This window comes from Polyodon spathula, chromosome 30 (assembly GCF_017654505.1).
Source record: "Polyodon spathula isolate WHYD16114869_AA chromosome 30, ASM1765450v1, whole genome shotgun sequence".
Lineage (NCBI taxonomy): Eukaryota > Metazoa > Chordata > Actinopteri > Acipenseriformes > Polyodontidae > Polyodon > Polyodon spathula.
Genome location: NC_054563.1, coordinates 1,789,411 through 1,815,615, shown reverse-complemented (window position 1 = coordinate 1,815,615; position 26,205 = coordinate 1,789,411). Strand labels below are relative to the sequence as shown.

General features: G+C 41.6%; 2 protein-coding genes across 7 annotated transcripts; one reads left to right on the top strand and one right to left on the bottom strand.

The window, feature by feature from the left end:
• Positions 1-1,241: 1,241 nt before the first annotated feature.
• On the bottom strand, positions 1,242-12,821 carry LOC121302760 (BCLAF1 and THRAP3 family member 3-like). Of its 4 annotated transcripts, XM_041232937.1 has the most exons (13): positions 12,739-12,772; positions 12,449-12,583; positions 11,394-11,452; positions 10,107-10,766; positions 9,010-9,756; positions 5,418-5,593; positions 4,959-5,076; positions 4,315-4,381; positions 4,101-4,219; positions 3,662-3,776; positions 3,008-3,112; positions 1,873-2,016; positions 1,242-1,303 (listed from the first exon to the last, which is right to left on the bottom strand). In XM_041232937.1, the coding sequence occupies exons 3-13, from the start codon at positions 11,432-11,434 to the stop codon at positions 1,289-1,291; spliced, it is 2,307 nt and encodes a 768-aa protein (XP_041088871.1). In that variant the 5' UTR covers positions 11,435-11,452; positions 12,449-12,583; positions 12,739-12,772; the 3' UTR covers positions 1,242-1,288. The 4 variants fall into 4 exon arrangements, with proteins under 4 accessions (XP_041088871.1, XP_041088872.1, XP_041088874.1 ...); XM_041232938.1 differs by lacking the exon at positions 12,449-12,583 and having other exon boundaries at positions 12,739-12,821; XM_041232940.1 differs by lacking the exon at positions 12,449-12,583 and having other exon boundaries at positions 10,107-10,763; positions 12,739-12,821.
• A 93-nt stretch (positions 12,822-12,914) lies between these two features.
• Positions 12,915-25,146, top strand: si:ch211-114c12.2 (uncharacterized protein LOC336578 homolog). Of its 3 annotated transcripts, none has more exons than XM_041232944.1 (10): positions 12,915-13,345; positions 14,920-14,975; positions 15,747-16,595; positions 16,916-17,596; positions 20,839-20,966; positions 22,264-22,378; positions 22,917-22,983; positions 23,264-23,371; positions 23,791-23,921; positions 24,255-25,146. In XM_041232944.1, coding segments are annotated over exons 2-10 (2,115 nt in total). In that variant the 5' UTR covers positions 12,915-13,345; positions 14,920-14,940; the 3' UTR covers positions 24,256-25,146. The 3 variants fall into 3 exon arrangements, with proteins under 3 accessions (XP_041088878.1, XP_041088877.1, XP_041088876.1); XM_041232943.1 differs by having other exon boundaries at positions 20,839-21,005; positions 23,267-23,371; XM_041232942.1 differs by having other exon boundaries at positions 20,839-21,005.
• The last annotated feature ends 1,059 nt before the right edge of the window (positions 25,147-26,205 follow it).

Genomic DNA, 26,205 nt, shown 5'->3' with positions numbered 1-26,205 from the left:
GGCTCAAGAGAAGCCCTTCCCTTGGTCCTTGTGTTCCACACATGCCCTGAAACACCTTGAAATCTACTTTGCTTTCCTGTGCACACAAGACCACACTCGGCTTTATTCAGAAACAGTTGCGTGGCAGGGCTCGCTCACATTGCGTGTGCATTCTCAATATGAGAAACCATTAACTTGCCCCACCTGAGTTAGAACCTACACCGAGTGTGGTTTCATTTCCAAGGAAAAAGTTATTTTATAGACTGACTGTGCAACAAGCAGAATGCAATCTAATTCAACTGCTAGCCCAGTGTAGACGGCAATAGCTGAGCCACTAAGGCATGAAGTAAGTTCACTACCTTGCTGCATTTCTGAAGAGCCTTCACAACCAACCAACCAGAACACACGCAAAAATAGGTCACCATGAACCAGACTATTTTGCTAAAGAATTCCCACACTAATAAAATTAAAAATAAAAAAAAACACATTGTACTGCAGTGAAAGTACAGGTGTTTAATGTACACTGCCTGCCCTCTCGCCACAGAAGCAAAACCTTTCATACATTAATGCATGACATTTTAAACAATTTTCTTGGGACCCCAAGGGTAACCTCTACAGCCACCCAGGGGTCCCCAGACCCCAAATGAAGAACTACTGCCCTACGGTAACTCAATTTACACACGCTACAGAATGTGTAAGCAAATCGACAGAAAGGACAGTCAAGCCTGTGTGCTTCACTATATGCCACCAATGGACGTGTAAAATCCAAAAGAACAAACTTCAGTAGTGAAACAGCTTCCTGATTACAAACCCATCAGGCAAATACTGCATCCAGTAAACAATACACACACACGGAAACAAAAAACTAACTGCTTACACAGAACAAACGGGTTTTCTTTGAGAGTGTGTTTTTTGAGTTCCACATAGAGTTCATTAGAAATAATTACAGATGCAAGAAAAACTTTTGAAGTTGCATCTATGAATTATCTCCATATCCCCTCCCATACATACAGAATATCAGTTCCATAAAAACAAAAACACGTTCAGTTGCAAATGTCTTTTGGCACACTGAATGTTTAAACAGAGACGAGCATCTTCTGTCTTCGTTCTTTCTGTTTTCAATACTCCTTCAACAGAGCCGCTGACATGCACTCAGGACCGTTCCACTTGTTCAGAGTCCCTGAACACAAACTTTCACAACAAACAGGCCTGAGTGTAACTGTTAAAGACTCAATCCATCTTACTCAGAATTTTTCTTTTTCCAAGATAATGTTTTACCACTGCTTCTTGAAGACTTCAAATCAGTAGGTTAACAGATTGGTCCCTGAAAAAAAAGACAAAAGGTTCTGTTATTCATGCAAGCTACAAAAAAATAAATATCACATCCTGAAGTCAGAATCTGGTAGTTTGCATCTTCTCTTTCTGATGCGTGTGTAATTCTAAGACAAGGTTATCATTTTCGGTTGACATTCTGCAAAATATCTGCACAACTTCTTTATGCAAAAAGGGTCATGACTGTTAATGTAACAAACTACTCAAAATTCAGGGATGGCAATAAGGCTCCCACTGCACAGTTTGATCCACTCCTGGTTTTACTACAAGTTTAATAAAACACACCTGAGCTTGTTACCTATATGGTATGGTACACTGGGGCTAATCAAGCTCATTTTAAAACCTGGAATGGGTGAAACTGCTATGCAATAAAAAGTCTTAATTCTGTCCCTGAAAATTCCTTTTGTTTACCAGTTACGTTAATAATCCCCATAAATGAGTCATGTGATTTCAAAGCACCTAATCTGAGGACTTTCCTGAGAAACGATGCGTTTAAAAAGCTGAAAAACAGTCAAATGAAAGCAGACCCGTGTGTGAAACGCACAGGACGGTTCCTCTTACCATCTCGTTCCTCTTGATCCTGTAGCCGATGCCCCTGTAGCTTGGCCCATTCTGACGGATGCTCTGCAAGCGCCTGTACTTGGACTGTATGCTCAAACCTGCCTGGACAAAACCAGGGTTCTGCTGGTGTGGAAGTCTGCTACCCTGTTTGTAAGAAATCAGTTGTGAACATTACTGTTTTCATTTTATTTTGCATGTAAACTTTTGTTTAATCAGGAAGCCCTACTGAGATCTCATTTACAAGAAAGACCAGACCAAGGCAGCACTCCAGCATGAAATCATTCTCACAAAATAAGATTGTTTTGGACAAAATCTCTTGAGCAACTCTGTAAAGAAATACCATTATGATACAACATTATTATATATATTTTTTTTTTTACTAAAACAAAGGTTATAACACTTGCACACACTTTTTGATGACAGCCACTATATTCCAACACTTGTATGTAATGAAATTGACTTTCTCTAAGCAAAGGCTTTTGATTACAAGAATATGTGTCACATTGCCACTATACAAAGCTGCTGATAAACACAGCTGTATGGCTAAATAAACAATATCACTGGTCCTGGCTGCAGTACTGCAGTATTCCACAGGGGGTATCTCTATATATATATATACACAATATCATCCCTAGTCCTGGCTGCAGTACTGCAGTATTCTACAGGAGGCTCTCTCTCTCTATATACAATGTCATCACTAGTCTTAGCTGCAGTATTCCACAGGGGGAGGGGGGCATGGCGTGGCTCTCTCGCTACACAATATTATCACTAGTCCTAGCTGCAGTACTGCAGTATTCCGCAAGGGGCTCTCTATATATAAAATATCACCAGGGATCCTAGGAATCAGTTTGCTGTGGAAAAACACAGATGTTCTGTGTTGTTGGAGAATTTGTTTGTTTGTTTGATAATCAAATCAATACATTTCTGCTATATAATCATCAACACAGGCAATGTTCTTTTGTCTGAAGGGGATCCTGGTTTCAGAATGAGGGGAGAATCGTTTCTCTTAATTTCTTTGCAGCTGTCATGGAGTCCTCCTCCTCGTCCTCCTCCATCCAGGTCACACTGAGCCTTGTTATGAAAGAGGCCTCTGTTGGTCTGCCAGCTCCTCATCCCATTCACTCAGATACTGTACCCGCAAAGACCCTCTGAAGGGCCTGAAGCTTCCTGGGTTCCCCTCGAATGGCTTCTTCCCAACAAAAGGAGGTTTTGTGGTGGGGCCCTCTGGGTGAAAACCGCCCTGCCAAGACATGAATACAAATCCTTTAATCAGAACAGAACTAAGGGGGCTTGCAACAAACACCCTCAGCCATGCAGAGGAAACAAAACACCTCCTTTGGACACATGAAAAACCTCCTTTGGACACATGAAAAACCTCCTTTGGACACATCTCTAAAACATGGGTTACCTTTATTAATTAATCTGCCAAATAATTAATAAATAAATAAATATCAATAATTAATAATGATCTTTTTATGATTTTAATAATTAGGTGGAAAGAACACAAAAGGTACATTACAACAAACAATCCATCACTAATTAAATAATTACGGGTTAACAGGTCTGTATTTGGATTTAAAATGCGACAAATGCTCATTTAAAAAAAAACACAAAATTGCACCTTGCAGACCAAGTCCATAATTGTTTTTATGATATGTTGGTTTTGAAGAAAACAAAGCGAGTTTAGATTCAATCAGATTTCACGTGCTGCAATGCGCTGGGGTGATCTGTTACCAATAAAACATTTCTCTACCACAAACTATAAAAGAATCCCCTTGATCCAGCATACCAGGACTGGAGACCTTCTGTCTGAATATCTCTCCGGGGAGAACTCAAACTGGTTCGGTTCTGGGAAGAAGTCTTCTTCTTGGATTCTTCTTGTAAAACCAGCGCCATTCAGGTTTCTGTTGGAAGAAGATGATGATGATTTCAGACCCCAGAAGACATGTATTTCCGCAAAAGAACCAATTCTTCTGTCTATATTTTTTAGTATATACACATCTAAATACTGATGATGACTGGAAAACTATATTGCATGACAAAGCTTCCAATAGTTTAATAAACCTGCCAAACCATGCCCAAAATGCTCACATGAAATGTACAAATTTGTGACTTCATTTGTGTGCCAATTACCCACGAATGGGACATTAAGCTAGCAGAGGTAGAAGTATTTTTTACTGTTTCTAGATTCAGCTTCATCGAGTGGACGATATTGCTGTTTAAATTACCTTCCAGAGAAATGCCTGTGCTGTGGGATGCGCTCATCGATATCCAGCTGCCTCTCTTTCCTTCTCCTCTCAATATCGTGACGGAGATCGTTCGGGTCTTCCATTACTCTGGAGCACGTCTGTGTGCGACAAAGTAACAAGCAAGGCACATTCAAAAGAGCTGGAAAGGCAACACCTAACACAGGGAACAGGGATTTAAAAGCCAAGGCGTAACCTGCAAGGGTCCAATCCTCTTGTTCATCCTGTTCCTCTGGAGGTCCGACAGGGATAAATCAATGCGTCTGTAAAAGAGGAATTTATTTTAGTTTTTATTTAAAAAAAACACTCACACATCAGAGATGGAAACAAGACTCCCATTGCATAGCAGTGTGATCCATTCCTGGTTTTGCCATGAGTTTAAGAAAGCTCACCTGAGCTTGTTCCCTATACAATGGGGCTAATCAAGCTCGTATTAAAACCTGGAACAGGTGAAACTGCTATGCAATGGAGGTCATATAGCCATCCCTGAATGTAAAACACAAAAACAAGATCTTCATAAAACACTTGCTGTTATCAGATCAACCTGACTGTGATGATGTCAGAGTTCAGTTGAAATCACAATGAAAGCTTCTGGGCCACATGTGCACCTCCACTGTGTTGAAGTGATGTCATCTGCTTTGAACTTCGATTAGCTGCATAGGTCTCAAATGCCAATATGGAGAGGCAGCATTTTTGTAGCAAAATGACTTGAGGCACATATTTCAATAACAAAGCCAAGAGGTTTTTTTTTTTTTTTTTCTCTCCTTGAAATTGTTTCTAGAAGGTAATTCACAGCATTACATTAGCTGAGCTTGTTTCAAGATGCTGTGAGTGAAGTACCTGTTTATCTCCGGGCCTGAGTGCTGTCTCCCTCCCTCTGGTATCGCCGTGCGAGCGTTGTGTATATTTGAAAAGCGGTCGTTTAAAGTTAGACCTTCGTTACTCTTGAAGTAGCTTTCTGTGGTGAGGAAAAGACACCATTAACAGGAATGAGATGGCTCAGAACAGAAGTGGGGTGAGTAGTTAGGGGAGTGTTCAGCATCCAAAAGGACACTCATCAGTCATTAGAAATACTTAATAAAAAAAGAACAGTAACTGATTAACTGAAAACGTACTACTTTAACAACAATTGGTAGACATAGCCGGGTAAACCGAACCAAGAACCTTAATTCAGTCTCATCAGATGCAACTCTCCCTTCTACTATAGTGAACATCAGGGTGAATAGAAAATGCTTGATCATTTTCAGGAGGAATTGTTTTCAAATACTGACAAAAAAAAAAAAAAAAACATGAACCCACCTTTAACCTGGTGCACCAGCGTGATGATATCCTGGGCAAAGCCTCCTGTTTGGGGGTTACGCAGCGCTCGATCTGAAGAGCCTGTGTGCTTCAACACGGAGTGGAAATCCGAACCTCTTCTGTCGACAGCAGCCAAATCCTGGGACAGCTGCCGATCTGTGGAGTGGCGTGCAGGGCTGCAATAAGAACAAAGCATGGGAAATCAGCACCAACAACAGCTTTTCATTAGACGTTACATATAAATGTACTACAATAACAGGGAAACAAATGCTTTGCTGTGCTGCATTATACTGATGAAGGCATCGAGCCAAAACACTCATCTTAATTCACTGCTTTAAGTTTTAAAATACCCAGAATATTATAGATACATATACATAATAAAAATACATTAAAAAACAGCCTTACTTGGATGATGATGCCTTCAGTAATTTGGAAAGTGTGGTTATTTATGTAATATATTTGACAAATGATGTCACTAGAATATAGTTCAATCTTCAATAATCAAACCCTTTTCTGTGTACCATAAATGTTTTGTGTACTTGCAATTGCAACTGCTTGCAAGCCAGCCTTGCATTGAAAGGCAATTTGTAATTGAACACCAGGGGAGGGAAGCACACTTTTAAAAAGCATATAAACAGGTGCAATTAGACTAGACTCACAGAATAACCCACCACCTGTGTGCATAGTAAAGTAAAACCCCCAAGCACTTGCTCTGGAGCAAAACAAAAACACACCTGTGAATCTATAGGACATGATACTGTAACTAAAAAAAAGAAAGTCATCCAAAACAAAACCTAATACAGTAGCTATGAAAGGGAATGCAATGAAAGAGTGGCACTGCTGACAACCTACTGCATATGAACTCCGCTGGCCTGACCTGCAGCACTCTCTCGGATTAAAGTATTAGACAATCTAATGCAGATCTTTTTCAAGGGCTGAAGTACACCTCTAAAGCCGAGGGAACACAAAGCCACTTTTTCAGGAACAGTGGCTTGAAACCTGGTTCCAGGAGACTAGGAGACCTAGTTTGAGGCAACTTTGCTGTATTAAGCTCCAAGTCTCCCCTGGTGTGCCATGCAAGCGGCCCGAAAACAAGTTTGTGTTCACTCAGCTCAACATGTATGGTGGAATACTGAAGCTACGTTACAGCCCTGGCACAGTGCAAGAGATATCAGCGGGGCGAAGGTATGTTATGAGGCTGGTAAAAGTTCATGCTATCCTTCAGATGTAAAGCACCTCCTGTTGAAATGTGTTTCACTTCTTTACTCCAGATGCACAGTCCCATGTGAAGAAGTGTCTTTTCCAGATACAATGTTAATACATTGTTCACGTTCAGTAATTTCATATATGCAAGAGTTCAAAGCTGCATTCTCCCCTTGCTTGAGGATGATCTAGTATTGGTGCCAATGATCTTTTGACACATGCACACTGGGAATAGCTGTGCATTGTGTTCGCATGATTTTTATTCCCCCACTTGTGTAACCAAAAATTGTCCAGGATTAATCCAGGAGATCTGGCATGCACCTGTATGAATGGCTTCAGAAATGCATGGTCACAATCCCAAGATCCCAGTGCTTTGCCAGTTATTTTCAATGGTCTAGTTTTTAGGTTTAGTGTTTGCCATTGAAAGCTTTGCCACTCAGCAACTTTCTTTTGGAGTTATCTGTATTGCGCGCAGCCTGGAACACTGTCCTATAGCTGGCGACTTTGGTTTCTCATCATCTTTATTTTGACTCCTGGTCTCTTCTCGACCGAAATGAAATTTCACAGTGCAGTTCAGAACACACAGACGGAGGTTATCCATAGTGGCTGTCTTTACGGTTTTATATCAAAGGGTACAAACCTGGTTTAGCCTTTCAAGTTCAATTCTACATTCCACATCCACATGCAGATCTCAAAATCACAAAACGTTGTGCATGGAAGGTGAAAAGCCACATTGTGCACCTGGTACTTTACTTGCATATGCAGGATCTACTCGGTCACTTGTTTACCAGACTTAATGTTTCAGAAGGCCATGACAGATTTATGTTTTCAATCTAAAATGTACAGGTCGCTGTCACACAGCATGAAGCACTTTAAATGAAGCTGTTGGCTTTCAATAACATTATAGGTGACAAACTGAGCACAACTTAGCTGGATCAGTCCAAATCAACAGGCATATTTAGTCAGATCTGTTTTGCTGCTCGCGCAGTCTTCACAATTTCAATTATCGAATGATTCACCAGACAGCAGCTCCCAGAATCAGAAGAGCGGCCTTTTGTTTCACATACACGCTGTTCTGCAGCTGTGGTTTCTCTTACACACAATACAGCCTCTACCTGTAATGCACTCCCTGGTACTGTAGCTCCCTTTGCTTGAAATGTCCATCGTCAGAACGGTTTCGTTAGAGTGGTGCACTGGTGGTTAAACGGGTATTCTGGAGAACGCACCAAATTGCATGCTAAATTTAACTCTGTATGTAGCGAATGTTATTTGTGTTTGTTATTTTCTTCTACACGTTCCCTCTCACCCATTCACCACTCAGATTTTGCTGCTGCAGGCAAACTGGACTAACACAGGGGCTGTGACATGAGCTGTTCATGCAAGGAATACAGAGAATTGTCTTTTGCTTTCTTATTTCTTCAGTGTCACAAATACCGTTAAAATACGTTCACTGTTATGATTCGGTTCCCTGGACTTTGCAACAGTTGAGTGTAGAGCATGGCCATCGCTGACCTCGGTCCCGTGAACACACACACAGGTTTGACTTGATCTCCTCTTTCTCTCCAGAAAAAGTCATATTACAAAGAGCAAGGTAAACATTTGTTTCTAAACTTACACAGAAGGCAGTCTGGAATACAATAATTTTAATATATATATATTTTTATCAAGTTCTTTTTAAGTTCCACTTAAAACCATCCTGTCAAATGAATGCTGACCCTCTGACGCTGCAAGCGAAGCATGACAAGACATCCAGCTCTTTTTTCTTATTCTCCCCCATTTCCATGTGCAGTATTTTAACCTTTTTAAAGGAACTAGAAATCCCTTCAGGAGGCTGCCAATCCAAATCCTTGCGCAGTGCAGTGGGCACAGTTTCGTGGTGTTTAGCACGGCAAGTCTGAATGATTCTGCTGTTTCCATCGTGTAGAGCATCACCCAGTAGATCTTGTTACTCTCCTATCCCAAGAAAAATCACACTTCCATGACTTGCGTGTGTATGCTAGACCCTTTAAGAGAGGGATGTGTGTGTTTCATTTAAATGGTTCCCCATGTAGTTTCCATTTGTTTCACAGTGCAACTCCTCCATCCTGCAGACTTACTCTCTGATTCTGACAACAGCTTAAAGTTTAACTATTGCCATTCCTCTCCATTTTGTAGTCAACAGATATGCTTTACTTTTTACCACTGTCCATTGTCCATTTTGTTGAGTCTGTAAGCATATCTCCCGGCCAAAAAAAACAAAAACAAAATTTCAGACATTATTTCAAACAGGTGCACCTTCTCCTTTTACCATCGTCTTCATCAGCCGATCTGAACTTCCGTTTACAGGAAACATGGAAACAAAGCATGAACTTTTGAACCAGCCTCACAACAGAGCATCTAGATACCTTACCTGCACTTGGTCATTGAACGCTTCATGTCCACTTTGATGGTCAGCGTCTCTCCCATGCTGCTCTCCTGGCTGTCAGAAGGCACATATGGCTTCTGTGGGCGGGGGAATTTTAAATCCCCCTGCTGGAAGGTCTTCTCTTGCAAGTCTGTTCTGTGGTGCGGTGAATTAAAATTGCTGAATTTTCTTTCTCTTCTCTCCTGCTCGGGGAGTGGGGTTCTCAGGTCCACATCTTTTTTGCGGACTTTGTGGACAGGGTTATCTTTAAACTTCTTTGTGTCGCCACTGCGTGTTAGAGACGCCTTCCGTTCTTGGTCCACCGCTGGCCTCGTCTTGCTGCTGTTGCAGTCTTCAGCGTGGTGCACTGGGGGCACCTGGCTTTCTGGGTCCCCGGGCAGTCTCAACTTACCACTTCTGAAGCCATTCCCTCCATCACTCTGCGTGGGGACCATGTAACCACTCCCTTCTCTGCTTGGGAAACTTCTGGGTTTCACATATTTGTCTTGTGAAGTTTCTCGCGGATGCTTGTGGCTGTACTCAAACGCTACCATCGCAGGAGACTTGTCTTCACAGTACGGCACATGACGGCCATGTGCAAAGTCTCTGGGTCCCTCTTTGGCAAACGGAGCGGAGGAGCGGTCCGGTTTCCATTTCGGACTCCTGCGCATTTCCCGTTCCTCGTAGTGTTCTGTATCTCGAGCTCTTTCTGCCGAGCGGCTGTGCTTTCTGAAACCTCGTTCCGCAGGATACCTGTGTTGACAGAAAGCAGTTTACACGTGTACGACACAGAGAAGACAGTGAGATTTTATCACAGTGCACGCTTGCAATACAGCTGTTAAGCGATACTGGAAAGGCAGCATTTTATCTTAGGTTTGGCCAAAGACAATGCAACTTTCAGCAATAAAACTTGCTATTTTTTCTAGATCACGCAGGACCACAAGATAAACTCATTTTTAAAATGGGTCTCCTACATGCTTTACACCACCTGATAATTACCCACTTGTTACATTACATAATTCCAAAGCTCTGCAAACTTCATATTCAATAACAATAAAATACGTATCACTCTGGCCGACGCTTTCCCTTTTACATGACTTTACCCAGGCTGAACAGCTTGGTTCCAGTTCCTCTCTTCATAGGAGCTCCTTCTGTGATACTCTTCAAAGCCTCTTCGAGGAGGAGAGACTGAATACCTCTCTTCCCGTGCAAAATCTTTCCCATTCTGCCAGTTTTCTCCCCGTGCTGGGTGACTGAAAGGCTTCCCTCTATTGCTCTCTCTCCTGGGGCTCTTACTTCTAGCCAGCCTGTGCTCTTGGAAGCGTATCCTCTCATACTCCCTCGGGGGCCCCTCTTCTGGGTACCTGGGAGGAGCGGGGCGGCCTCTGTCTCTTTCTTGTCCTGGAGAGGGGAACGCAGGAGGAGGAGCAGGGCGACCCCTTACCCTCTCTTGTTCCGGAGAGGGGTATCTTCTTTGGGTTGTGGGTCCACGGAAAGGCTCTGGGGGTGGAGGTCTCCTGTGTGTGGTGGGTCCATGGAAGCCTTCAGATTGAGTTCTTCTTGCATCCGGCCCAGGGGGCCTGTGATCAAAATATTTTTGCCGGGTGTCATCTTGCTGGGATGCTCTGAAGCTACCTTGTCTGAAGTCTTTATCCTTTGGTCCTTTCCACTGTCCATGCTTTCCAGGGCCTTTCTTATAGTCCTCAAAGTCATCACCATAGTGCTTGACAAAAGGCCTCTCTTCATAGTGCTCTGGGCTTCTTCTAAATGAAAGTGAAAAATTATAAATGAATACATCTTGAGTTTACGAACCCTGCTGTAACGCTTCCAGCTTCATTTCTTACACAAAATATGCTTAACCTTTGTGTGGACAAGGCGAGTCAAGCCCCAGGAACGAGCAGAACAAGTCCTCAGATTCATTTGTGTTAAGAACTAGCAAAGTCTTTGGGAATAAAAAGGAAGCATCAGCTAACTGCAATATCCAAGGGAATGTTTACTTATTGAAATGTTCTGAATGCACTGTCTGGAATGCTTGGATCCCACTAGCACTATCATTGCAATTCATGTTTTCATGTTGTATCATGTATGACACAATGCTCTGTGATCCTCTGTAGCACACTGTGATTACATATGCTGATTTTTTTCTAATACATCATGTACTGCCAACCAGATCTTTAATTTTAGGTTTGGTACCAGCTACTACATAAATGTAGCACCTCTGTATTAAAAAAAATAATAATTAGAAATTACTTTAAAACAATTTTAAAAAGAAATAACTATTTAGTAGATGTGTAGAATCGCTCAGTACCCCAAACCCACAGTTATATTGCTGCCCCTATACCACCCTACAAAAAAAAGTTTGTGAAGAAAGCCATGCATCAAACAATTACCTGTATTTATATTGGGGAGATCGTGATCGTGGTCTTGACATCTTTTGATGCTTGCTTGCCTAGGAAATAACAAAGGAAAAATAGCATCACTGTGGAAACTATTTTATATTTACTGCAGACGGAACAGACATCCACAGCACATTACTGTCTATATTTTGGTATTATTTCATATTGATTTCATATATCAATACTCAATAAACTAACCAATATATAGCTACAATTATTATTATTATTATTATTATTATTATTGTTATTAACTATTCCATACCTTTTAGTTGGCTACTGTACTGTATATCTTGCTTGCAGGTCTGTGGTTTTTGCAATGTATGATCTATGATTTTATAATGGATCTATAGTTTTTTGCTTCCTGATCTTGGGAAATCCTGTGATATTGTTACCTTTCAACTCTGCTCACTCCACCTGCTTCAATTCTCCCCCATGAAAACATCTCAGTATTAACCCTAACCCATTCAGAATGATTGTACATGAAAACTAAAGAACAGGATATAATAAAAATAATTATATACATAACTGGCACTTGGAACTTTGTTTAATCCTGTACTATAAATATTTCTGCTTTCAAATATATAAGGCTTTAAAATCCATGATGTTACATCTTATAAGCAACAGCAACTTTAAACATGATTATCATCTGTGCTTTGTATGGGACACAGACTAGAGGAAATGACTATTCCAGGAAACGTTAACTTTTAAGTCATATACTTTCTCATTTATTTTTCTTATAAAATCATGATACATAAAAAAAACCCACACAAAAATAAAGCACTTCACTTTGTAAACGTCATGTCCACACCTTCTTACTAATTTGACATCACGTTTACAATAACATGACAAGTATTTGTGTTAAGAGGTGCGCTGCTGAGTACGGTACTGTGTCCATGAACACATTCCTCTGCACTAACCCCAGCTGCCTCCCTGGTCAATAGGACGGTAAACACATGCATTGTTAGGGTTAATACAGTCACATTTCTTTATTTAATGCCATCATTTCCACAGGTTTCGCTCTTAACACAGTCACAAAGCATTACGCTTACCCTTTTGTTTTTTTAGTTTCGCCTTTTGGTCCTCCAAAAATACCAGTGTTTCACTGCACCGGGAGCTTGCAGTACCAGGAATGGCGCTTGTGTTTAGTGCACTCCAGTCTGGTAAACCAGTCAGTACCAGTGACACTAGTACACAAAATGGTGTGTTCAATATTAATTACAGGGGTTACATCAAATCAGTCCGGGCGTATGGTTTCACATCAATTCGCTTCATATATAATACCATAAGCTCAACACAGAATCAGCTGTTACATGTATTTAAATGAAAACGAAATTCTTACTGAGCAAAACACAAGAAGATTCGTGTCAGCATGAAGGAGCGTCGATAGCGTCACCTAGGAAGAGCTTGTCCCTGTTTCTCCCGTGATGACAGCGCCTCTACCGGCCGGCAGTCTGGTGCTACTGAGACCATTGCAACTCTTCAAGCCTCCATTGCTGACCTCTCAAACAAACCGCCTGTAAATGCATTAAAAATAGGGTGTGTTTATTCACATTCTGGGGGCAAGTCCTGGTGAGGGTCTGGAATTCAATTAAAACCACTGTGGAAGGCGTACTTCAAAGTGCACCAATTACTTCCGGAGAACAGCAACAGCTCCCGGCAATGTTTCTGTGGATGTGAAGTGTTTCATGTGTACATTAGAGGTTTGCTTTAAAAATGCATGTGAACTTACGTGTTTGGAAGTGATTTTCCGTTTACGTGGTATTTAGTAAACATTAAATCATACGCGTCGAACCAGGTGGTGTTTTGCTTTTATATTTTGACTTTTAACACGTCACGTAAGAAAATTAATTAGACGTGTGCTTCTGGTTGCTGAGACTGCCTCGTCAGCTGCAACACAAGCTCCTGGACTGGATAACGCAGACAGATTGCAAAGCGAAACAGCAACGGTAGGTGTGCTTTTCTGTTGAAACATTGTGTTTACGCTGTGGAGGTAAATGTTTGATTATGGTAACGCAAAGCACTCGCTTCGAGTTTTAAGTGCTGTGTTATAGTCATGTTGTCTGGTTCTCTGGTGTTGCTCGTCCCGGTGTTACACAGACTTCAAACATATTAATGCCGGTATCTGAACCGCTTCAGCCTTGCTGGTTAATGGCGCACAGACAGTCAAGACTTTCGATTATGCATATCTGATGGTGAACAGCAACAAGCTGACGAAGGGAGGGCAGGTTTTTTCATGATAGTTTTGTGTTTATACGGTTGAGCGTCTGCCCATTGCATTCAGAGACCTTGACACGTTGAAAACATGCAGCTCACGACAGTCCTTGTAGACTTCTTATATTTAGCTACTGGAAAAGTGCTATGCAATAGGAGTCCTATTGCCACCCTTCTCTATAGGAGAAACCAAACCCAGGACCACGCAGAATGACCATAACACGTTGTATGGGAAATTATATACATATATACTTTTCAAAGGATTTGTTTGTGATAAAGTAAGTCTAGCCATCTGCAGAATCATGCTTTTCAAAGTGACCTCGTACTGCCCATGAATGGACAGCTGCATGCTCAGAACAGTTCAAGAAACTAACTTGAAGTGAAAGACTAAACAGGATTACAGATTGAATTGCTGTATAAAATGCCTCAATTGTGGATTCATCACAGCATATAATAGTAATAATAATAATAATAATAATAATAATAATAATAATAATAATGAGCTTCATTTGAACTTGTATTGCTGGGGAATGTAATGCCAGGACGTGCTGTTTAGAAATTATTATTAAAACACAAGAGAAAAGGGAGTTGGATATTCTTATGTTATGTTGTCATCTGCCCAGTAGGTGGTAGACTTGCAACACTTTAGATTGAAATGTGGTTAAAGTCTTGCCCCTAAATATTGAAAACCATATATGGAGATGCCCAATTTAAACACCTGCCTTGAGTGAAAAACTGATTCAGCATTGGGATTCTAGCTGACTGCTGTTGCCTTTTGGTCCACATTCATGTCTGGAAGTATGCATTAGTGGGCAGGAGAGTGCAAATCAGTATCCCATCTCATCCACGACTTTACGTTATACCCATGGGCTACTTGTAACTTGCTTTCAACTGTACAGTCTAGCCAGGAATCCGCATGTACACAGTTTAGACAGGGATTGGTCCTATTCTTCAGTGGTGGGGGAAACCATATAATCCACTGGGTATAGGGTAAGATCTAAAAGAATCCACATGCAAGGAGTTATTTCAATAATTATTTTCTTTGTTAGTCAACTTTTTTTTTTTTTAATGAATACAAAAAAGTTTCCTATTATGGCTTCAAAGGTCTAGAACAGTTTTGTGCATATAAAACTTTAAATGAACTGCCAGTGTTTAACAAAAAAAAAAAAAAGATATTCTTGTGCAGCCGCCTTCTTGTGTTGCCCTTGGAGAGGCAGTAACCCATTCTAGATATCTAAGTTTGTTTTGTGTTTTATTATCTATTAGAACACCGGTGCATTGTGTTGTGTTTTTTTTCTCTCTCTCATAGCTTGGCACACGACAGTAAAGGATGTCAAGATCTCGATCGCCGAGGCACAAGTACCGGTACAGTGTTATTCAATCTGGATTGCTTCTGGGGGTTCATTGTTTTATTTATTCCCAAGCTGTGCAAGCTCAGTCTGTTTCCTGCTGCCGAGTGAGAGATTATTATTCACTTTTGCAATGGAAACAGCATTTGGATTAGAGGGGTTCACTTAATTTTTTTATACTTTAGGATTCACCATGTTTTTTAACCCTTTCAGCTTTCACAGATTGGGAATGTTTGTAACCTGTCAGGCATCACTACATCATAGCACAAGCTCTTTCGGCTGACTGAGAGTTAACCCCATTGCCATATGTTCCCAGTTCTGTATAGCCACAGAGCCTCTTTTGGAAATATGTTTAACCTGAAGAGAAACCAGCATGCATTGAAATTGATCTGGTATAAACGTCAATGTATTTACCAGGATAGATACCTCTTTTCAAGTGGCCTGGTGACAGTGACGAAGCATGCATACAGTAAGCGTGTTCATTCGAGTGACAGTGGAAAGAAATTACTATTGCATAAATGGCTTCAGTGATTCAGGTTATATATTTTAGCTTCAGTATATAAAGACAATAGGTCAGATGTGTAAAGGCGTTTACTCCAATCTTCAAGTTGCACTATTCTTTTTTTTTTTTTTGTGTAAGGAACATTAGCGGATAAATCTGAGTCAGTGTGCTTAAGTGTGAAAATGTAGCTGTCATACATTACTGCCATGTATTTTTTGTGTAATCCCATAAGTTGAATTGTAAAGCATTAACCCGTTTCCTTTTTCTATTCTTTTTTTGAAACAGGTCCATTTCATCATCTTATGAAAGGAGTGAAGAACGACTCAAGGACAGGTCTTTCACTGACCGCAGCGATGATTTGGGGGAGTACAAGAAGGGCCCTGAAAAACAAGCAAGATGGAGCAGACCGAAGGATGAGGTCTGTGGACACAACTCCTCAAGAATGCCCCCCCACAATTTCGCCTACAAAAAGAAAATCAATTTCAGACCTCCTAGCCTAGATGGTAGGAAAACTAATTCGGAATCCTTCTGCGATTCCCCCCTCCAACGGCAAAATCCTTTCCCAGTGGACCTCCAAGGATCCACCGCCCAACGAAGGCGTACTTTCCCAGGAACTTTCCATGGACCCATCACTCACAGGAGACCTCCGTCCCCAGAACCTTTCCGTGGACCCATCACGCACAGGAGACCTCCGTCCCCAGAGCCTTTCCGTGGACCCATCACACACAGGAGACCTCCGTCCCCAGAACCTTTCCGTGGACCCATCACACACAGGAGACCTCCGCCCCCAGAGCCTTTCCGTGGACCCACAACCAAAAGAAGATACCCATCTCCGGAACAAGAGAGGGTAAGAGGCCGCCCCGCTCCTCCCAGGTACCCAGAAGAGGGGCCCCCGAGGGAGTATGAGAGGATACACTTCCAGGAGCACAGACTGGCCAGAAGTAAGAGCCCCAGGAGAGAGAGCAATAGAGGGAAGCCTTTCAGTCGCCCAGCACGGGGAAAAAACTGGCAGGACGGGAAAGATTTTGCGCGGGAAGAGAGGTATTCAGTCTCTCCTCCTCGAAGAGGCTTTGAAGAGTATCACAGAAGGAGCTCCTATGAAGAGAGGAACTGGAGCCAAGCTGTTCAGCCTGGGTAAAGTCATGTAAAAGGGCTAAGCGTCGGCCAGAGTGATAAGTCTTTCACTGTTGAGAATGTAAAGTTTGCAGAGCTGTTCTAGCTGTGGAATTGTGTATGTTACCACTTGTTTATGACGCAGTTTAATTTTTTTTTTTACTAGCCAACAGTTTCCTACCTATCCTAAGAAGTGCTGGCATACGTGGAAAGGCTTTGGGCGAATAAAATAAAAATAACCACGCTGCACTAAGCAATACTTAACTGCAAGCGTACACTGTAATAAAATCTCACTGTCTTCTCTGTGTCGTACACGTGTAAACTGCTTTCTGTCAACACAGGTATCCTGCGGAACGAGGTTTCAGAAAGCACAGCCGCTCGGCAGAAAGAGCTCGAGATACGGAACACTACGAGGAACGGGAAATGTGCAGGAGTCCCAAATGGAAACAGGACCGCTCCTCCACTCCCTTTGCCAAAGAGGGACCCAGACAACACCCTAGGCAGGGGGCAGGTTGTCCAGTTGACAGAGGACACAACCAAGAGGACAAGTCACCAGTGTTGCAGATGGCATTTAAGTACAGCCACAAACATTCCAGGGGGGTACTGCCACAAACTCATGAGAAGCCCAAATGTAGAGAAAAGGAAGGCCAGGTGGGAATCTCCAAGAGTAAAGAGGAGAATCACTTCAGAAATGGGATGAAGATGAGACCCCTGTTTGACGGACGACCGAAGCCAGCACCCTTAAATCAAACTGGCAACACGAAGAGGCTCTACAAGAACCCTTCCAAGAATGAGAAAGATGAGGACCTTAGACCCCCGATTGCAAAGCAGAGAAGACCCAACAAACTAAGAAGCGATTCAGACTCTTCTCGGATGCAGCCAGGAAAATCCATGGAAGACAGTAGCCTGAAAAGAGCAGAGTTCAAGATTTCAGGTCCACAGAAGCCCTACATACCAGACAACAGCAGAGGGGAGACTCTGACTATCAAAGTGGACATGAAGCGACCAATGACCAAGTACAGGTATGGTATCTACATTTATTTCCTGTTATGAGGCTGGTTCAAAAGTTCATGCTTAGTCCTCATTTTCCAAAAAAAAGGAGATCTCGGCTCTGCAAAGAAACAAGTGTATGAGTATGCACACTGTGTGGCTGCGGAGCCTGCCTTTTGAGAACAATTCATATGTAGAAAAAAAGAAAAAGGTGGCATTTTAATAGCACAAATTCCATCAAATTGCACTTTATTACTTTCAGCAGCTGTTTGTGTGCACGGTAATGTTTTAAAAAAAAAAAAATAATAATAATAATAAAATAAAATGTCCCGTAGCATTTTAGTGTAAATATTTAATGTGTAGAAGAAATGTAACGGCATTTTCCATAAATGTCTGGGCACAACAAAATTAAGTGGAGTACCGCCCTCTCCACTAGAGCTTCAGAATGTCGGATTACTTTCAAGATGTTTCTGTCTTCTGGGTTTTGGAAGCTCATGAAAGCAGTGGATACATGTATTTTGAGTGGGAGCAATGCTTTTTCAACCAGACTCCTGGGATTGGATTTTCCTCACCTTGGGACAGCTTTGGTTCAGTTTCAGAATACAGTAAAGCTGTTTTAAATACCAAACAGTGGAACCAGCCTGTTGGGATCTTTCCTTATGAATAATGCGGATTGCCACGTAAGCACGCCTCTGCCGTTCTCCATGGAATTCAGTTTGGACACGACTGCTTTCTAACGAATCTGCTTCAGTGAAAAGGGATCTCGTCTTTCAAACAGGGTGACTCCAAAATGGGCAGTGATAAATCCGCTGCTGCTGCCTATCCCTGATCCCGTGTGAGATCCAAGGCCGTGGGTGCACGGTGTTTGTGAACGTGGTGTTGTGCTGTGCTACAGGAGTTCAACTGCTTGCACCAAAGCATAATACCCACGAAGGACCAGGCCATATCTGCCCAAATCCTTTTTATAGCAAAATCTACATCTATGCTGGTGCCCAACCAATTGAAAGATGTGTATGACGTTTTGGATGTCGGAACTGAATTGAAACTGGAGGTTTCATTAAAAAAAAAAAAAAAAAAAAAAAATCACAATGACGCCGAGAGAGAAAGGTCTCCCCTCTCTGCTCGTGATTTATTGGGCTGGATGCCGCAGATCGGAAATTGGGTTTGTTTGGTATCGTCTGGGGACTTATGGGAGACCTGCGGCACAGCAAAGGGTATCCAACCAGGAGGATTACTGCCCTGATGGGCATGATCAACCAGCATGAAAACCACCCGGCCTGTGCATACTCTGCTGTGCAGTAAGACTGGGGGAAAGCTTGCAGGACGAGTTGGAGCATGATGTGCACAACCCCGTGTGTGCTGCAAGTGCCTTTCTGGGAGCAATGGGTCAATCCTTCTCTGCCGTGTTGACAACTATGATCTAGTGACATGAGCAGAAACAAAGAAGTAGTCTCCTCCCCTCGGTGCAGAAAATCCTGAGAAAACCAGTCGGTTAACACCGGTACGTGTGAAATACAAAAAAGGCGTTTTTATCTGCACTGGCTTTGACTCATACACCTGATGTGGATGCTTATCTGCAAGCAGTCGCTCTGCTTATCCAGCAACCGGGTTGTTCTTTCTGCTGATAAAAACCAAATGGCTCATCATGATGAAAGATACACTGAAAAAGTCTGAGTGCTTTACCACTGACCAACACTTTGGACAGCAGCATGTTGTTTATTGTGGCTCTTGTTGATGTATGCTCCAACGTGCATCAGTGTATTTGCCTATTCGCTTCACTACACACATTGGCTGGAAACAAGTATATGCAATTCACCAGTGATCGAAACCTATGGCAAATGTACACCTGGTTCAAAACATGGTTGGATTGCAGTGCTGTGATGGATAAATAAACCCCCTGCAAAGTTCTTTGCAACTGATCGAAAAATAGAAAGCCACTCTTGACTCAAGCAAGCGGTCGTTGCAGCATCCTTATGCAAATCACCAGGGAACTAAAAGCTGGCACGCCACAAAGTGATGTCAACTGACTTTGATATCAATTATAAATGAACAGCCTCAGCAAATGTGTTAATAGGGGCATATTGAGGAGATGTAATCGATATTTTAAAAGTTTTTGTAATCTCGTAACCAGTTTGAAGTATCTCAGTCTTGATTGGCATTTAAGTACCATTTACCTTGCCATCTGCAAATTAAAGAGATTTTGCAACTAGACATGCACTGATAACTGGATATGTTCTTGTGACGAGACCTCATATTTGGATGCAGTAGCTTTGAGTAAAACACAGGAGTCTAATGAGATCTTTCACCTCAGCAGAGTAATAGACAGGAAGTTTCCTGGACTACCAAAATGTTTTATAAAAGTACTTCACAGAGTTGCTTGGACAGTTTTTAATGGGGCACCCCACCTCGCTCCAGATGATTTAAACCTCTACCAAAGTCTCTGGAGAGGCACCGGACCCAGCTTGCAGTACAATAACCTGCAGAAGTCTGCTCAAGTCCAGACAAGACTGTGATGTATAATGTATAGCACTGTGCAATTTCTGCATGCACCATGAAGGGGAAACTGCAAAAGAGGATGTCAGCAGGGGAGAGGTTACTTTAAAACAACAACCCTGAAAACCCTCTTTACCATCCTGTAGATGTGAAGGTCAGGCAGGAAGAGACTTCTCTACAGAACTGGAGCCAAGCATTGAAGTGTGTTATCATGGGGGGTGTGTCTGCTACAGCTGAAGGGTGGTGTGAGCTTTTGTATACCAGCCTCATGTTTTAAATTTGTAATACACAGATATTTCAAGAGAGTTCTTTATGTAGTGTCGTTAAAAATATGGCATATTGATGAAGACTTTTTAAAATTTATTTATTTGTGTTGTAGATATTCTGCAGTGTTTTAAATCTGTTGAGAAAGCTTTCATTAATACCAAACATATTTTTAATTAAGCTAAACAGTCTTTAAAAGGTTAGGAGTTGGTTTATCAGCTGAATTCATAATGATGATAATCTCTGTCAAATAAGACCATGTCCGGTGACAGAAGACAGCATTGTCCAGGTAAGACTGTTGTGCTTTTAAAGAATCCTTTATGTGTTGTCATTTTTTTTGCATTAGTGTATTTTTTTTGTTTTTAGTAGTTTTGTCAGGCATCGTAATCCCTAAAAGGCTAGATTTGAGTAATCTCTTGACGGCAGCAGAGAAGTAAAGGTATAATCCTGCCCTTTGTAATTGTGCCTCTTGACTCTTGAGCAGTAGTTGTTATCCTGGGCCTTGTTCTTCTTGTAGCCCCATCTGCCACTCCGATAGGCAGCTGTCCCAGGATTTGGTTGCTGTCGGCCAAAGAGGTTTGGACTTCCATCCCGTGCCGAAGCACTCTGGCTCTTCCGAACGAATGGTCCGTAACTCCCAAACAGGTGATTTTGCCCAGGAAATCATCACTTTAGTGCACCAAGGTTGGTTACCGGTGTTGTGTGTGATTTATTTATTGTTTTTAAACATGTTTTATTTGTCTGCAGCAGTGCGCTAAAATAATCCAGGCATAACGCTGATGAATTATTTAGTAAATTGTACCAGTTTCGCAGTGTCGATTGCTGTATGCTTCTCTGACTGTTTATGGGGATCCTGTAGTTGACTGTGGCTGTCATAATGGGACAGTCAGTTTGAATGTGCGACTCTTGGGAGACACAGCGATTTGGAAAGGGATTTACCAAACCTGCTGGGAGATGGAGCTCTATGGAAGCCACTGGCAACTCCTATGACAGATGGGGCAAATCTGACCTTCCTGGCCAGGTCTTTGTTATGACCATGTTCTTAATTGTTTGATTGAAGCAACTCCACCTCCATTCAGTTAATCCTGGTGTAAAATGACTCTCCAGGACCAGAATTACCCATGCATGTCCTCTGTTACATGACTCCCATTAATCCAGCAACCAAGGAACCAGATGCAAAGCGTGAAGCTAAAAACAGTTCCTTAAGTACCGGTTTCTCAAGGACTGTGTGTCTCTGTCTCTCTCTCCTCTCGCTCTGTTGCTCTCTCCCGCGCTGTCTCTCTCAACAAATATTGAAGTCAAGCATTGCAAATAGATATACTGAAATCATTTTTAAAGCGCACAAACAAGATCAATGAGGGCGATCAAAGTTGGACTCCTGCCTTCAGTATTATAAACTGGCAGAGAAAAGGGTGCTGGATGCGTTTCTTCATGCAGCATGTCGAATGGGGAATGGGTGTAACAGGAGGAGTTCTCCTTTCTTGTGTACAGCTGAGATGTGAGGTACTGTAGTAATCCATACCATGCATACCATAAACACCATTGTTGGATATTTTTAATGTATGTATTTTAAATGCAGTCATTGCAGCTTGATAGTTTTTGCTATTCTTATTTTGATTTCCCTCTTGTTTGACACATTTAGTTTCTCTCACTTGGCTTGCATACTCTGGCCTTGTTAGTTGTCATTGGTTTAGTATGTGAAGAATAGGCAGTATGTGGGCCTAACCAGTTTCAATCTACACAGCCAACTATCTTTCAGATAGAGCAGCCACTGAATGGCAGGGAGAGTGCTGGGAACAGTGAAAATGGTGATGGTACAGTTATATTGAAGTGACATGTGGTTTTTGCTCACGAAAGCAACAGTTATTTGTATGGGTAAATTGCCATGCTGACCATAATGAATAACATGTTTCTTTCTTTGTATTTATTTTTGTCTCTTCAGACTCTTGCTTTATGGGTGGAAATATAACTTTAAACGACCGCTTCTCCAAACTTCAGGACTCCCGAACTGTGATTCCAGGTGGAGCGAGATTTCATACAGGTCTAAAAATTTCCAGGTAACCACCCACCCCCCTTCCGGCTTGTCTGCACTTAATTTCATTCTCCTTGAATGCCCATTGCAATATATTGTTGTTCCTAAATGCTTTGTCGATTACATTCATCTCTGACTGTTAGTACACTAAAGGGAACAGCAATTGTCACAAACCCAAGCAGCTGTTTCTTCACTAGTTTTACTTGGAATGGTAAATTAGCCCGATCAACAGCAATGTCACTCGATCTGAGTAATGAATTAATGGGTTTGTGCAGCTGTGTTCCCTTTAGTGTACTGCCAGCCAGAGAGATGAATGTAATCGACAAAGCATTTAAGAATGGCAATATATTGCAATGGGCATAAAATGCAAATAACAACATTAACATGCAGATGCATGACATTCTTTCCAAAAAAATGAAGCACATTGGGGTCCTATTGTGTGTAATATTTACAGAAGAACGTCTTCGTTGTTTGCATTTCTTTATGAAGCAAGTAACTGCATCTTATTTAATTTGTGGTCCTTTGTACTGTTGTGTTTTTTACTTTTTTTTTTTTTTTTTTAGACAAATTGATACACCTCTGTCAGAGGTGAAAAAGTTAAAACCAAACAAGAAGACTGGACCTTCACAGGTGCGTTTTTCATTTTTAGACTTGATTTAAGAAGGTGCAGCTAACTGAAATGATCCCACAGTAACTTCACTGACTTGATGATTTTATGATGTTCGTATGGTCGCATGAGAGGTGTAAGTGCTGAATCAAGTACTTGTAGTACAGAGATGTGTTCTTGTTTAACAACAAAGGCCAGGATGACTCCTCAGTAAAGGTGCAGCTGTAGTAAATTTTGCAATAATATTTGTTTACATGCTTTTTGTTTTAAGTTAAATCTCTTCTTTTTTTATTTTTATAAAAGCAGGTCAGCGTTCGTCCCAGAAGTTTATCTATAAAACCTCCATTTGTTCGGAAGAGACCATTCGAGGACAAGACTGAAAACGGCAAACCCATAAAAAAGCTTTTCAAGGTGAAGTGTTTGTCCTCATTAGACATCTGTTTGTTCGTTCAATGGTCACGTCTTCCAGTCTCACTTCTGTTCTGTGCAAACCTGGTTTGAACTTGGAGCCCAAATTCCAATGAATGGAAGCTGAGGGAACACAAAGCCCACTTATGGCTTTAGTTTCAGGCTAGGTTTCAGGCCACTGCACAGCACACCAGGGGAGACTCGGGGTTTGATTCAGCAAACTTGCCTCCAACTTGTTCTCCTGGAACCAGGTTTCAAGCCACAGTTCACTCAGCTTAAGTCATGTGATTTCTGTTTCCCACACTATAGATCTGTCATGAAAACCACATTTGTATATAATGTTGCACTGAGATGTACTGGATTGTTTGTTTGCACCTGTGGCAGGGAATGTGTGGGTCATAAATCTCATTTCATTTCATCAGGCTAACTTTCCGCTCCACCCGCCAGTGCAGCAGAAACCTGTGTTTCTCAGGAGCATTCAGTCCAAGTACAGGAATTTACAAAGCATTCGTCAAAAGGGACCTACCTTCAGAGGCAGCGGGTATAGAAGATGGTAAGAATGAGTTGTTTGTTGTGCCTGTGAGGGTGGATAAGCCCATGTAATGTGGAGGTGCCTGTAGGAACTCTTCTATTTTAGTTAGATTTTGAGAACTGCTCTCTTGTCTAGAAATGTTTTAAAGATGGGGTCTTGTCATGCATTTTAGTTGAGGGGCACCATAATTGCCTCCTACCCAAAAAAAAAAAAAAAACAACCTAATATTCTGCTATTTTATAGATTATTACAGTACATTAAGTTGTTTTGTTTTTATGGAACCAAGACATGAATAGTTTCTTGTCAGAGGGACAATATGTCTTGGATTAAACTTTTTTTTTTCCCTCCCTACAGAAGAGAAACGGACAAAACAAAGCAACGCTACTGAAAGTCTGAAGGGTCCCCAGTAGCACACTTCTGTGAAGGCACATTAATGGAAAGGGGCTATGTAACCCTTGCTGTGTGGGCTGTTGTCATTTGTTTTTTGTTTTTGTTTTAGTGTTTTTGTTCTGTACCACTACGGCCTGAAGGATTTAGTCTTTCATCTTCTGATCACATTATTTTAATGCCCTAGTAATGAAACCACCAATTTGCCTTCCCTCCATTGTGGTGATTTTTTGTTTTCCAGACCTCCCCACACTCGGGTGGGGGGCGGGGGGGCTCAGCCATGCTTTAAAACCCCCTGTGGACCACAAGACCAAATCCTCCTGAATCACTGTTGCATTCTCCAGCAGACTTTTAACCTCGAGTTTGTTACTTGGGGCAAGCTGTTGTGCTCCTCAGTATTATGTTGTAAATCGTTAACTGGAACCCCTGTTACTCTGAGCCATGCAATGTATTGAAGTGCATGGCAGTACTTGTGAAATGCTTTTACATTGGTCTCTCTGGTGTTTTCTCCTGTAATGTTGGCTGACTTTGGATGAAATGTAACATGGCAGAGTTATCAAACATTGAAACGAGGTGAGCCATTGTTTTGTATGGTACAGATTATCGTCAGCACGCAGAAGTGATATCAGTGTTAGCAAGAATCTATTGTAGTGTCGATCCCAGTCAAAACAGAATGTAAGTAAGAACATTTATACAGCAGTAATGCAAAAAGAAACCGTGATCAGGGAAGTAGATATTTCTTCAGAACAAAAAAAAAAAACTTTCTCATGTGTTTGTGTTTTCATTTAGTATGACTAAATATTTTATGACATGAGTGTTACGGATGAAATAAGAAAACTGCCAATAAAGAGATTCCTTTCCGAAAAATTCTCTGGTTGTTTTAAACCGTGTCACGCACAAGGTGCAGGACTGTAACCCCATAAAAACAGGCTGCTGTTTTGCAACTCGGTTTGGTTCAGTATCGATGTTTTGTCTTTAGTGCAGATCGGAAAAGCAGCTGACATGTTTGACTCGGTGGGATTTGATCCAAGTCCCCGGGGCGCTTTCCAGCAGAGCCTGGCCTTTTGGAAGAAATTCAAATCAAGTTGCTTTCAGTAAAATGCTGCTAATTAATAGATATAGCTCCTCATCAGCGCGGAACTGGGAGCAGCAAGGCCTGTAACTTGCTAATGAATGCATCTCATACAGCTGTAATAGCAGTGTTTTCTGGCCCAGGGTTCGAGTTCTATTGCACTGGTTTGGCACAACAGCCAAATGAACATTTTAAGGTTTGATAGATGAAGTGTCAAGGTGAAGATGTTTATCATTCAAGAAAAGTAGAAGGGTTAAGGCTGACACACACCAGACGTGATGTGACTTTTTCATTGGCTGACCAGATACTTTCACAGTGACATGACCACACACCCTTGGAGTGACACAGAGGAGATGCGACAGATTTGAAAACCGCCAGACGTATAAAACTTAGATTGCTTTTAAGAAAACGATGATCAAGATGGTACCTCTTCGTCAACGTAATGTGGAAATGATAACTTATTTCAACATATATGGCAATAAATCACACACGCCAGGCTTATCCAGCTCCTTCGAAATGGGCTCCCACACGTTATCTTTAAAACCTGTAGCTTTATAATTGTGATGACCTTTGTCATATAGCGACAGCTAGGGAACTGACCAATGAGGAGCAGCTTCCTTTACGTGCCTTCAGTAAACAATGGCAGAAGAAAAGATAATTCTTACAGTATCTAAATACCTGGAGCTGTACAATAAAGGACACAACATTATAAAGACACAGCAATGAGGGAGAACATCTGGCAGTCAGAGCTGCTGTGTATGTTTTGTTTACCTTTACTGAAATAAGTATTCTGAAAAGTTATTGTGTATTATACGTTTTTATTAGCTGTATATCACCCACGCCTGT